Source organism: Sinocyclocheilus grahami, unplaced genomic scaffold (genome assembly GCF_001515645.1).
Source record: "Sinocyclocheilus grahami isolate Dianchi unplaced genomic scaffold, SAMN03320097.WGS_v1.1 scaffold371.1, whole genome shotgun sequence".
NCBI classification, from domain to species: domain Eukaryota; kingdom Metazoa; phylum Chordata; class Actinopteri; order Cypriniformes; family Cyprinidae; genus Sinocyclocheilus; species Sinocyclocheilus grahami.
Window position 1 is genome coordinate 922,655 of NW_015505550.1, and position 12,478 is coordinate 935,132.

At 36.5% G+C, this 12,478-nt stretch overlaps 1 protein-coding gene across 1 annotated transcript in view; it reads right to left on the reverse strand.

Moving 5' to 3' along the window:
• The window catches only part of LOC107549404 (actin-binding LIM protein 2-like), a 20,688-nt gene extending 12,015 nt beyond the window's left edge, over window positions 1-8,673 (reverse strand). Inside the window, exons 1-8 of the mRNA XM_016230472.1 lie at window positions 8,575-8,673; window positions 8,179-8,266; window positions 4,139-4,197; window positions 3,381-3,431; window positions 3,005-3,082; window positions 2,716-2,859; window positions 2,316-2,348; window positions 1,656-1,773 (exon numbers count right to left, since the gene is read on the reverse strand). Coding sequence (XP_016085958.1) covers window positions 1,656-1,773; window positions 2,316-2,348; window positions 2,716-2,859; window positions 3,005-3,082; window positions 3,381-3,431; window positions 4,139-4,197; window positions 8,179-8,266; window positions 8,575-8,673 — 670 coding nt within the window. The remainder of the gene's footprint in view (window positions 1-1,655; window positions 1,774-2,315; window positions 2,349-2,715; window positions 2,860-3,004; window positions 3,083-3,380; window positions 3,432-4,138; window positions 4,198-8,178; window positions 8,267-8,574) is intronic.
• Between the last annotated feature and the right edge of the window lie 3,805 nt (window positions 8,674-12,478).

The following is a 12,478-nucleotide window of genomic DNA, read 5'->3' on the forward strand; positions in this document are numbered from 1 at the left end:
GAAAAGTGGGTAGTACCACAATTAGTTCTGGTACTATGAAAAGGTTCCTGCGGTGCGAAAGGCCCTTTATATTGAAAAACGACAGGTTGTGGAATGTGTCACTTTATGACATAATAGTGTGGCTAAGCACCGCCTCCACAGAAGATCAACGCCTGCTTCTACAGCACTGCTTATTTAGCGCCACCCACCGATTCGCACATGTAGTGTAAATAACGAGAGAGGCAAAAGCAGGTCTACACAGAAATCAAACGATAAAGATGGCTCCAAAGACAACAAGACAATGTACATTGCCAAGTTGAGGAAAACCACAGTCTTTGCATTGCCTTCCTTCTGATCCCAACATTAGGAAAGAGTAATTGAACTTTATTTTTAATGAAGTTACAGACCACGTCAGTAAGAAGTTGGTCCTTTGTTCCTTTCATTTCAGCATGGGTTCGTTTACAAACAAGGCACAATTCAACACAGAAAGACTAAAACTAAAGGATGCTTTGCCGAAAATATTGGATCCAACAGTAATGTCGCACCACACAAGCGGGAGTAACTGTTTTTATAACGTGATCACTATTGCTTTGTCTGTTATTACAGATCGTTTGATATGTACCGAGTATTTATGCATTTTTAATCTAAATCACAGCAGTGTTTATCTATGAAGGATGTAGGCTGTCAAACATACACAACTGTTAGCCAATCATAGCAGTGGGTGTTACTTCCGAGTCTACAATACGCCACGCCTATTCAAACAGAGCGTTCCGATGAGGGGGGTCAAAACAGGACAGAAAATAGCCTATTACTTCTAAATTATGTTTTCTGATGTAAATTTTTTTATAACATTATAAGTGGACCTCAGAGAACAGTACAACATAAAATAAAAAGGCTGTTCAAGACCCCTTTAAGTGGGTGATTTGAAATGCTGTACAAAAGCTGATTTTAATACAACAATGTTGAAAACAGTTGTGACGCTTAATGCTTGTTAATACTTTTTTTCCCTGCTTCATTCAGTAATGGTGGTGCTCCTTAATATTTTTGATGATAAATTCTTTGATGAACAGAAAGCTCAAAAGAACAGCATTTCTTTGAAACGGAAATCTTACGTTTTTTTATTGTTTACTTTTGATAAATTTTCAATTGTGTTAACTTTTAATAAATGTATTATCCTTGATGAATAAAAGTACGAAAAAAAAACTTTCTGACCCCAAACCTTTCAATGGTAGTGTATAAATATACATAGTATATAATAGATAAATATACATTGTGCACAAATTTGGGCTGAAACCGCTTTTAATTAACTAATTTACCTTTTTATGTTGATTCTTTCTAGCAATAATTAAATTAGTGAAATAATATATCAAATAACAATATATAATATATATAATTTAATTAATATAAATAATAAACATTATAATATAATATTATATATAAAAATCTAAAATCTAACCTAAAATGAGGAACATAAGCAATTTATCATAAACTGGCCAACAATACTTGCATTACCGCACTGCAGAGTGTAAAGAGCTTGTGTAGTACAGAAGCTAGAGAAAAAAAAAGTACAAATGCCAAAAAAGTGACAGGAAAGAAGAAAAATTGTTTTAACCATAAGTTGCTTATAGGAAGTGCTTTGTGTCCATGTAAGTGTCATGATGTATGTGGAGGGATACCTGGTCTGCTGTAGGTCTGAGGTGAGCGGGAAGGCGTATAGCGGCCATAACCCCCTACAGAGCTGTTGGAGCTGGGGCTGGAGGGCCTCCTCTGCCGGGGAGACTTTTCCCCATCTCCCTACAAACAAACAGACAGTATTTCAGTATATAATTAACAATGTTAAGCGGTAATCACTATGGCACTGGGACACACAGCAGGAGACTATAAAGCTGGAAAAGAAACACAGATGTGACCAGTTTACAATAATCAGTCCTAACTAGTAATAGGCTGATCATTGAGTGATTACACCGCAGAGTTTTCAAATGGTGAAAAACACACAATAACTGTTCTACTTCACAAACAACTGTTCACAAAATATGAGGAAACACAGGGTCTCGTTCACTAATCATGCACATATTTGTGTGTAATCACTTCAGAATTGTGATTCATCAAGTTCAGTAAATGTATTCTAATGTTTATTAATGGCAAATTATTTATTAATACTCCCTATGTATTTCAGAGCAACACATTATTAATCTGGCACAGATTCTGCATAAAAATCAGAAATTAAAATAAGAACCTTGTATAAATAGAAGAACACAATTTATATGCCATAATTAGTGAACGAGACCCACTGAAACAATAACAAGTCCTGTTTCTTCATGTCAACTCTACTATACCTCAGTTGGAGTAGGGGTGAGTTGCTGCGGTGACTGTAAACAAAGAAAGCTAATGAGTAAGATGGACTTGAATGCAATGATAGATATGTTCATGAAAAAATTAGATTTCCTCCTAACTAAGTTATATGACTGAAACTACTGTAATACATCAATTAATTAGTGAAATGATGAGCCAAAAGCCATGTTGCAATGATGTTGGATGATGAGTAAAGATGAGTACATTTAAAAATGGCATTATTGTAACAAATGTTGTAGCTGTCATACGAGTAATTATGCTATCCTTTTGCTTTTAAGTCACCTATAAAAGACAAAAAACTGTCAAAAATGAGAAACCGCAAATAGAGGACATGTATTTGTTATTCCCTCATGTAAGTCTGTATGAGCGTGTGTGTGTATGTACCTCTCCAAAAGTCCTATCCTCCACAGGGTAGCTAACATAGGGCGAGTATGAGAGCATGTCAGGTCTGTCAATGTTGTAGATCGCTTTGATTTTAGGAAGAGCAGCCAGGTCCTTGTAGTCCAGAAGTTCATCACCCAGCTTTGCCTTAAGAAAGAGCAACATTATGGCTTTATATATAACTCTCTCTACACATGCAGTTATTCTTAGCGTTGTGTGTTGCTGCCCACTGGTGGTGATCTTGAAGAAATGAAAAGTAATAAAGCAAGGAATCATTTTCAAATGCACTTACATAGATAACTCTGCTAGGGGAGCCCGATGCACTGGAGGCAGGAGCAGAGGTGATGCTCTCAGAGGAGGTTCTCCTCACCTGGAAACAAAAACAATAATGGTCTGCCATTTTTAAAATCAACAAACAACAGGCAACCACTGAGAATCTTATTACATATGCACTGACAATGTCTTCTCTATAGCAACACTTATTTTAGAGTACCTGCCCAGATTATGTTAAAACCTGTTCTTTGGTTCCTGATTTCTACTGTGTGGGAGTGACGGTAGCCTACGGTGGCCTGACAGGCCCATTTTGGACTTTAGTGAGTATTCTATTAAAACTAAAAGCTGGTTGGGAGGTAAGCTCATGCAGAAGGAGAGGGCCGCATGTCACAAACCTGCTCAGGTACATTGGAATGGAGATCACTGAGCTGAATCCGCACCTGTTTCTGCACGGAAAGGGTTGTTACAGTGAAGCGCTTCCACATACTGCATCTCACCTTTGTTTAACTAGCTGAATTTACTGTTGATGATGATTTTGCATAATATATTTCAGAGCATATCAGCTACCTAAACTATAGAGCATTTTGTAACATCTTAAACAAGCATCAATTTTTAGGGGCTGTCACTCATTCTCGCTGCTAGGAAAAAAATACCATAGACTTCAGTCTTTAATGACATTCAAGTCAATAAAAATTACATGGATCTGCTGTGTTTATTTGCACACGCTGTCTGCATTGTTTTAGTGCCCGATTCACTTAAGAAATTTTGTAAATCCGTTAACAACAATATATTACTGGGACCGTACAGCATCACTCCACTGCCATGATCCAGGCACCATAATTAGCGCTTTAAAAGCCAAAAGTGCACTCGACAACAACATGCATCTGAACATTTGCCCAATTACAACCCTTTTCTCCATTACTTATTGAATAACAGCTGCCATGACCAACTATTCAATCATTTTTCTTAATTAAAATGTATTTAAAATTCAGTCAACCCATTTTCTGTGGGAAAAAGTAGTGCGCTTTTTTTGGTGCAATATATAATTAGCCTTATTTACAAAAAGAAAATGACTGTTTCAGAGCATTTAGTTCCTGGTCATGTTGGATTGCAGGTGTCTTCATTTACAGTTTTACAGTTTGCTTAGTTTTACCTTACTCTTCTCCTCCATACGTGCTGCCTGTCTGCAAGGAGGATGCCAAATGGAAGAACCTGTGAAAGAAAAAGACACAAATAACTCGCAAGTCCTTGTTAAAAAATACGGTGGCCCTAAGAAGTATTTGACACTTCAGTCACTCAAAATGGCTAGAATTTCATTTTTCTTAACCATTTTTGCAATTACTTTCGACTAACTGGTGTCATTATTAGTGGATTTATGAGGTCAGCTGCCTTCAAGTTCAACTTCACACAGCATGATATTCACAGGTATAGTGCATCTCATTAATTATAAATACTGTATGTCACATTTGACAAACTTTTGTTCAAAAAGTATGTTTTTGATATTGTCTTTAAAATCAGGTAAATTTATATTTTATAGTCAGTATGATTCATTTTTAAAAGAATGAAATACTTTTATTTTGTAAGGATACTTTATAATAAGTCTTTTTTATATATATTAACTATTTCAGATGCTGTTATTCTGAACTTTCTATTCATCAAAAAATCCAGAAATCACAAAAATATTAAGCAGCACAACTGTTTTCAACATTAATAATTACAAGAAATGTTACCTGAGCACCAAATCAGCATATTAGAATGATTTCTGAAAGATTATCTGACACTGCAGACTGCTGAAAATTCAGCTTTGCCATCACAGGAATAATTTTATCTATTATAAAATAAAATAGAATAATAGAAAACAGTTATTTAAAATTTTAATATTTTTCACAATATTTCTGTTTTTGCTGTATTTTTATCAAATAAATGCAACCTTGTTGACACTTCTTTCAAAAAAAAATTTTCCCCAAAAAAATGAACAATAGTGTAGATTTTTAAAGGGGTCATATAATGCGATTTCAATTTTTTCCTTTCTCTTTGGAGTGTTACAAGCTCTTGGTGCATAAAGAAGATCTGTAAAGTTGCAAACACTAAAGTCTCAAAACCAAAGAGATATTCTTTATAAAAGTTAAGAGTTAATCACGCCTACCTAAAACGTACCTACGTCACGATCGGGTAAGATTTGCATTACGCCGCCCAAATGTTCACGCAAAGAAAGAATGCGTAACTTTTATTCTCACTGTAGTATTGTTGACGCTGCAGCCATGTCCTGAAGACATTGTGTGCTTCGTTGTGAAAGCGAAACTACTTTGTTTGGTCTTCCAAAAGAGGACGATATCCGCTTCGTCATGCCTAGAGCTGATCTGTGCTGGTCGCTGAGGAAATACATCAACTTTCACCGTGGACTAAGCGGAGTCCAGCCCGCCTCAGCTCACTCTATCCCGGCCTCAGCGCACACTAGAGATATTCTTTATAAAAGTTAAGAGTCAGTCACACCTACCTAAAACGTACCTACGTCACGATCGGGTAAGATTTGCATTACGCTGCCCAAATGTTCACGCAAAGAAAGAATGCGTAACTTTTATTCTCACTGTAGTATTGTTGACGCTGCAGCCATGTCCTGAAGACATTGTGTGCTTCGTTGTGAAAGCGAAACTACTTTGTTTGGTCTTCCAAAAGAGGACTAGAGTAGCACTTGTTGTTTGTCATTTCTCCGATCACAAATGCAGACTGAGTTTTATGTTTACGTGGCGAGATGCAATGCAACGAAACGCAACGCGTAAAAAGACAGTATAAGTCATTATAATCAGTAATTATGTCCCCACTGGATGCAACAAATGCCTTGTTTGTAATGGATTTTAATGTTTATGTCTCGTCGCTCCGGCCGGACACGGCATCACAGTATGGTGAGGGGCGTAACATTTCCGTCACACGCTTGAGGTATTCGGCCAAACACAATGCATTGGATAGCTGGCCAATCACAGCACACCTCGCTTTTTCAGACCGATGAGCTTTGTAAAAATCGATGCGTTTCAAAAAGGCGGGGCATAGAGGAGAAACAATAATGTACTGTATGTAATGTGGGAAATAATGTGTTTTTTTAACTTTAAACCGCATAAACACATTTCATTACACCAAATACACAAAAAAAAATTATTTTTAGCCGCATCATATGACCCCTTTAAGTGAGGCTTAAATTTTTTTGGGCCCACTGTATCTTTAAACTACTTCAGTTCTTAATTCAATAAAGATATTTTGCATAACTTATCTCCTGAGGAGTTGGACTATATCAACTGGCATTCATAAACTAAGTAACACAATCATTCACCCTTTGAATGAGTCAGCAGTCTTTCATTTTATTTTAGCCAGATTGAAAAAAGGCTTCTAACTTATTCTGCTTTCTGAAAGAACATCTGACTATAAATCTCCTTTGACAAACTGCAGTGCAGTGAGTTTCTGTGGTAAATCACTGTGCAGAGTTAAATGAGATACTGAAGCATTGCAAAGTTTGAGGTGGGACAAATAAAACCACATTTATCTTAGGATGTCAAATACAGTGGGGAAAAAAAGTATTTAGTCAGCCACCAATTGTGCAAGTTCTCCCACTTAAAAAGATGAGAGAGGCCTGTAATTTTCATCATAGGTATACCTCAACTATGAGAGACAAAATGAGAAAAAAAATCCAGAAAATCACATTGTAGGATTTTTAAAGAATTTATTTGCAAATTATGGTCGAAAATAAGTATTTGGTCAATGTTCTTTAGAATTTAAGACATCAACTATGGAATGTATTCTGGTTTTAGTGACTGGTCTGCACTTTTAGCTCCATATAACTGTCTATTGCTGTTTAAAATACAAAACAATCTATCCATTCTTGGTTTTGTGAGTACAGATGTGTTTTCTTAAGCATAAAACTCCACGTACACTAATACATATACAAATGATGCAAACATCCTTGTCAGTAGCCCTCAGCTTTGTCTGTTCCTGTCTGTCTGGTTTCACGGTCTAAATTTTGAGAACTTTGAAGAGGAAAATGTTTCCTTCAGCGCTCTGACACAAATCATCAAATTAAATTCATCTCTTTAACCTTAAAGGTGCAGTAGGAGATCTTGGAAAATGCTAACTTTAGCCTGATAGCACTGAAAGCGAACGTCCCACCCTCCCTGCAATCGCCGTCCAAAGCCACGCTCCTGAACGCATATACGCTCACAGACCAGAATACAAGAGACAACATTACTACAATAGGCTACATCAGCGGTTCCCAATTCTAGTCCTCGGGCCCCCCGCTCTGCACATTTCATGTATATCTCTTATCAAGTGCGACGTTTGTTCTATTCACCCGTAAGTGCCCTGTGAAGTGGACATCACCAGATATTCCGCCATGATTCCAGTTCGAAGCGAGCGTATATGTTCCATACAAAGGGCATTAAAGTGTGCGAGACGTAAATTTTAATAATTTTTATTTACAGAGGTATATTATGTCACACTTCACATCGATCGGAACACAGTTCATGCACGTAGTTCAATTCTAACGAGTTGGTTATCTGAATTAGGTGTGTTAACTAAGCGAGACATGCGAAATATGCAGAGCAGGGGGCGCGAGGACTGGAATTGGGAACCGCTGGGCTGCATCATGTGTCATTCACCGGTGAGAAAACTTTAAACATACTACAATACCAGGAAGGAAGACCAGGTTGTTAATGTTTGTCTGCCATTCTCGCTCTGTCTGCATGAACCGGGTGAGCAGAGGTATGCAAATACCTATGTTGACAGGCAGGTAGGAAATCCAATTAAAATGCTCGGACCGAGCGTTTTGATTAGACGAACATTTCTTGGTCCTACGCCTTCCACAGAATATATAAATACAGATAAATACATTTAGACCACTTAACTTAATGATTGCTATCAGGATGTGAAGAGACTTTCAACCAGCATAACAAAAAATGTATCTGAAGACAATCACCTATTACACCTTTAACTGTTGCTTATCATAGCCAACAATTCTTTTTTTTCTCTGATTGGATATTGTTATTCTTTTTTATTAATATAATCCACAAAACTGTCACATTAAAATAATTTACAAATGAAGAAACAATAGAAACAATCTTCATTGTATTGAAAGATTTGTTTTAATAACACATCACCAAATTTAAGTATCTGAATCAAATCATGTAAATTTGATGATATTTAAATTACCTTGCAGGTACATCTCCTCCCCCTCCCCAAACATCTGGTCACAACGTGCACATCTGGCACATGTGGGATGATAGTGTTTTTCTCCAGCCTGCAATAAACACAGAGCAGAACATACATCAGTCATTCAACTTCACTGCAGAAATCTCTCAATGACTATATATTTGTGTGTATATATTCATTTAGGTGAATTATTAAGATATTTGTCTTAATCCTCTTGACAATGTAATTTATTCTCATTGTCTAATGCAGTTCAAATGCAAATGTCATTGCAGTAGGCAGGGGGACACCGTCTGCAGTAACTGTACAGTAGAGGCACCACAGACAGAGGAGCTGGTGATGCAAAGCTGCCACACCTCACTTCTGATGGCCACATCAGTTTCATTTTAAAACTTTTACCAGACCACTGTGCACAAATGGCTTTCTGTATTGCTTGAGTGGATTTGCCTCAGTAGGTTTATTGTACTGTGCTGCAAAAAATCTAACATTACCTATCATTTTGAAGTACATATGTAAATTGCAAATGTAAATACATATCATGATAGCATTTATCATACTGAATTTGTACTGCTTGAAAATATGAAAATAATGTCAAATACAAAAATAAATAAATAAGAAAATACTTTTTTTCCCTTTTGACCTTGGGGTGAAATATTATCCAAACAATTCATTCTGAGATTGACTCATCATTATAAATGGGCATTTGAGAGACAAAGTGACAGATAACATGTCATAAATAATGGTATTGTTATATTTTATATACACTACCATTCTATTATTCAGAAGTTTGGGGTTGGTAAGATTTTTTAGCAAGACTGTTTTTGAAAGAAGTCTCTTATAAGGCTGCATTTAGTTGATAAATAGAGTAAACACAGTAACGTTGTGAAATATTTTTACTTTCAAATAGTTTTTTCTTTGTTAATATATCTTAAAATGCACTTTATTCCTGTAAATACAACATTTCTGTGATGCTGAATTTTCAGCAGTAATTACTCCAGTTTTCAGTGTCACATGTTCCTTCAGAAATCATTCTAATATGTTGATTTGGTTCTCTGGAAACATTTCCTATTATCAGTGTTCGAAACAGTTGTGCGGTTTAATATTTTTGTGGAAACCGTGATATATTTTTAAGGATTTTGTTTAATAGAAAGTTCAAAAGAACAGCATTTTTCAAACATAAATCATGTTTTAATCATCTCTTTACTGTCAACTTTTGATCAATCTAATGTGTCCTTGCTGAGTAAAAGTATTAATTTGGGATCTTACTGATCCCAAACTTTTGCATGATAGTTTCTCATCAGATAAAGGATAGAGATAAAGTCTTGTCCTTAATTCTCTAGCTTATTCTCTCTAGCTTTCTAATAATTAATCTGGTTATCAATCATTTTAGTGTTTCTTAAAGGGATAGTTCACCCAAAAATGAAAATGCTGTCATCATTTACTCACCCTCATGTCGTTCCAACCCTGTATGAGTTGCTTTCATATGTTGAACATAAAAGAAGATATTTTGAAGATTGCTGGTAATCAAACCGTTGGTGGTTGCCATTGACTTCCATAGTAGGAAAAAAATACTATGGAAGTCAATGGCAACAATATTCAAAATATCTTCTTTTGTGTTCAACATAAGAAAGCAACTCATACAGGTTTGGAACGACATGAGGGTGAGTAAATGATGACAGAATTTTCATTTTTGGGTGAACTATCCCTTTAAGAACTCTGTTGGGCTGTAATTTTGCACTTTTCCAGGTTAGAGTCTTTCCAAAGTCTTTTCCAGGTTAGTTTTAGATTATGAGGTAAATAGTTCTAGAGTGTTCTGTCCACCCAGAGAGAGTACAGATTAGTCAAATCAATTTCATCTTTTATATTTTCCTAAGATTCCTGTCATCCATTTTTCATCAAACTTCAATAAGTCCTAAAGGACTCATCTATGATCGGAAATTTTCAGCATGCTGTGTCACATTCCTTTTAGTGTTCAGCACAGCTGTTGATTTAATTTCTCATGTATCAAAACCTGCACTGGAAAATCTACTCAGCCCCCTCCTCTCTCTCCATTCTCTTTCAACACAGTTACAGTCTTGCCACTCAAAATGTCATGACATTTCAGGCTCAGATACAGTTCCCAATCAATGCTTCAGAGTAAACAGGGGCCTGAAAACCATGCTTTTATTCTCTTTCTGTTACAAACTGTACAACAACAACAAATTGTTTAAAAATCCCCTCAAATACGCAATAAAAACCTTTACCTTTAATTACCTCAATACCCCGATGCTGTTTAGGCTTGTGAACTGGCATTACTCCTGAAAGGTGGGCTAATTATTCTTGCTAACATAAGGATACCTGTATCAACTAGTCTTCAGTTCATGTAAAAAATGTTGCCAAAGGCAAATATATATATACTGTATGCCAAGATATTGTTTTGCATGACTTCATTTAATTTACATCTGCTCAAAGCACTTGGCGTGGAAATTGTGCAGTTAAAACTACCATCCTAAACAATGATGTCACAGTGATTTGAACTAATTTTGGGTTACTGAGAGCAAGTGGCAGTGCCAATGGACAGTCACTATAGCAACAGTGTCCCACTCCTGACACACACAGATACACTTATTTATAGAGCTTCAAAGTACACAAAGCTGTAGTTATGTATGTATATGTGACATATGAAATACAAACCTAACTTACAATTATTTCTACAAGCAATTCTTATTCATATGAGACCACCCAATGGGAAACTTAGCAGATACAAAAAAAACAACTACATCAATAGGGTGCTTGTTAGGGTGTAACAAAATAGCTGTTTAAAGAAAAATGAGGAAGAGTTTGCATGTAAGAACAAAAGAGAGTGAATAAAACAGAAAAAGTGAGAGGGAGATGCAATATGAGGACATATATTGTTCTATACTGTAATTAGGCTTCAGATGGGTTGTGAATTGACTGTCTGAGATTGTCTTTGTAAGCACCCACTGAGTTTCTGCCCTATATGACCACTGGGATTATAGAGTACAAGCCTGAGGCATTAACGATCCATTTTACTCATGTGACATATTTCAGAGTGAAACAGAATATTTGATAAGAAAAGCGGGACTTAATAGTATCAATTGGGAATAAACTGCGTCATGATATGTGGCCAGAATCACACCAGAATTAGTTGTGTGGCTTTATTTCTATGTCATTTCACTTTGAGACCATCTAGGTTTTATGCCAGTGCACTCTTAAAAGTTGACCATTTTTTTTAGCAGAAATGCACAAGCAGGGCTCAACGCTTTCTTTTCTTTTTAGGAGCACTTGTACTCCTAATTTAAAAAATTTAGGAGCACAGTCGAAAAATTCAGGAGCACCTTTTGATCAATAACAAAAATTAGCCTTCCCATTACGAGGTGATTTCTGACTCCTTAAAGTGATTTACAGGGGCATTTTTTTGACCTTTGTAATTACATATTTTCTAACTTTAGTAAAATTATGTTATCTTTGATGTCAAATTAAAAAAATGTATAAGCTTTTTCAAAATTTCTAATTAAAGCAATATAATAAGAACAAGTAGAATATGAAAAAGTTAGCAATCAAATGAAATCAGCATTAACAAAATTAATTTGCACTACAGAGCTGGCACAGAAGAACACAAAAGTGGCTTGTAGGTACATTTTCAGACATTCAATGAGGCTCAGAGGTGGCATGAGTGCATTTAAATTAATAAATTAATGTTGAGATTAATGTTTTAAATATAAAATTTTGAATATAGAAATATGAAATGATTTAAATAACTGAAATTATATTTTTAAAATGAAACTAAAACTGCCAGTTGGTGGTGGCAAGTCACTGATTTTATAACTGAATCATTAATTCAATTGATTAATTCGAACTGCTGATTATAAGTGGGGCTCAACACTTCGCTGTGCAACTGGCTGTTGGACTTTCTGACTGGAAGACCTCAGGCAGTACGGGTCGGCAGCAACACATCCAGCACCATCACACTGAATACTGGGGCCCCCAAGGATGTGTGCTGAGCCCCCTCCTCTTCACTCTGCTGACACACGACTGCACACCGTCACACAACTCCAACCTCTTCATTAAGTTTGCGGATGACACGACTGTGGTGGGTCTCATTAGCAACAGAGATGAGACAAACTACAGGAGCGAGGTGAGCCGCCTGGCCGGGTGGTGCAGTGACACGGAACCCGTCTCACCCGCAAAGCCCTCTGCATTGCAGGTGATCCCACCCACCCGACACACAGCTTCTTCAGTCTGCTGAAGGACTGAAGGAGGAGACTGCGGAGTCTCCAGGCCAGGACCAGCAGACTAAAGG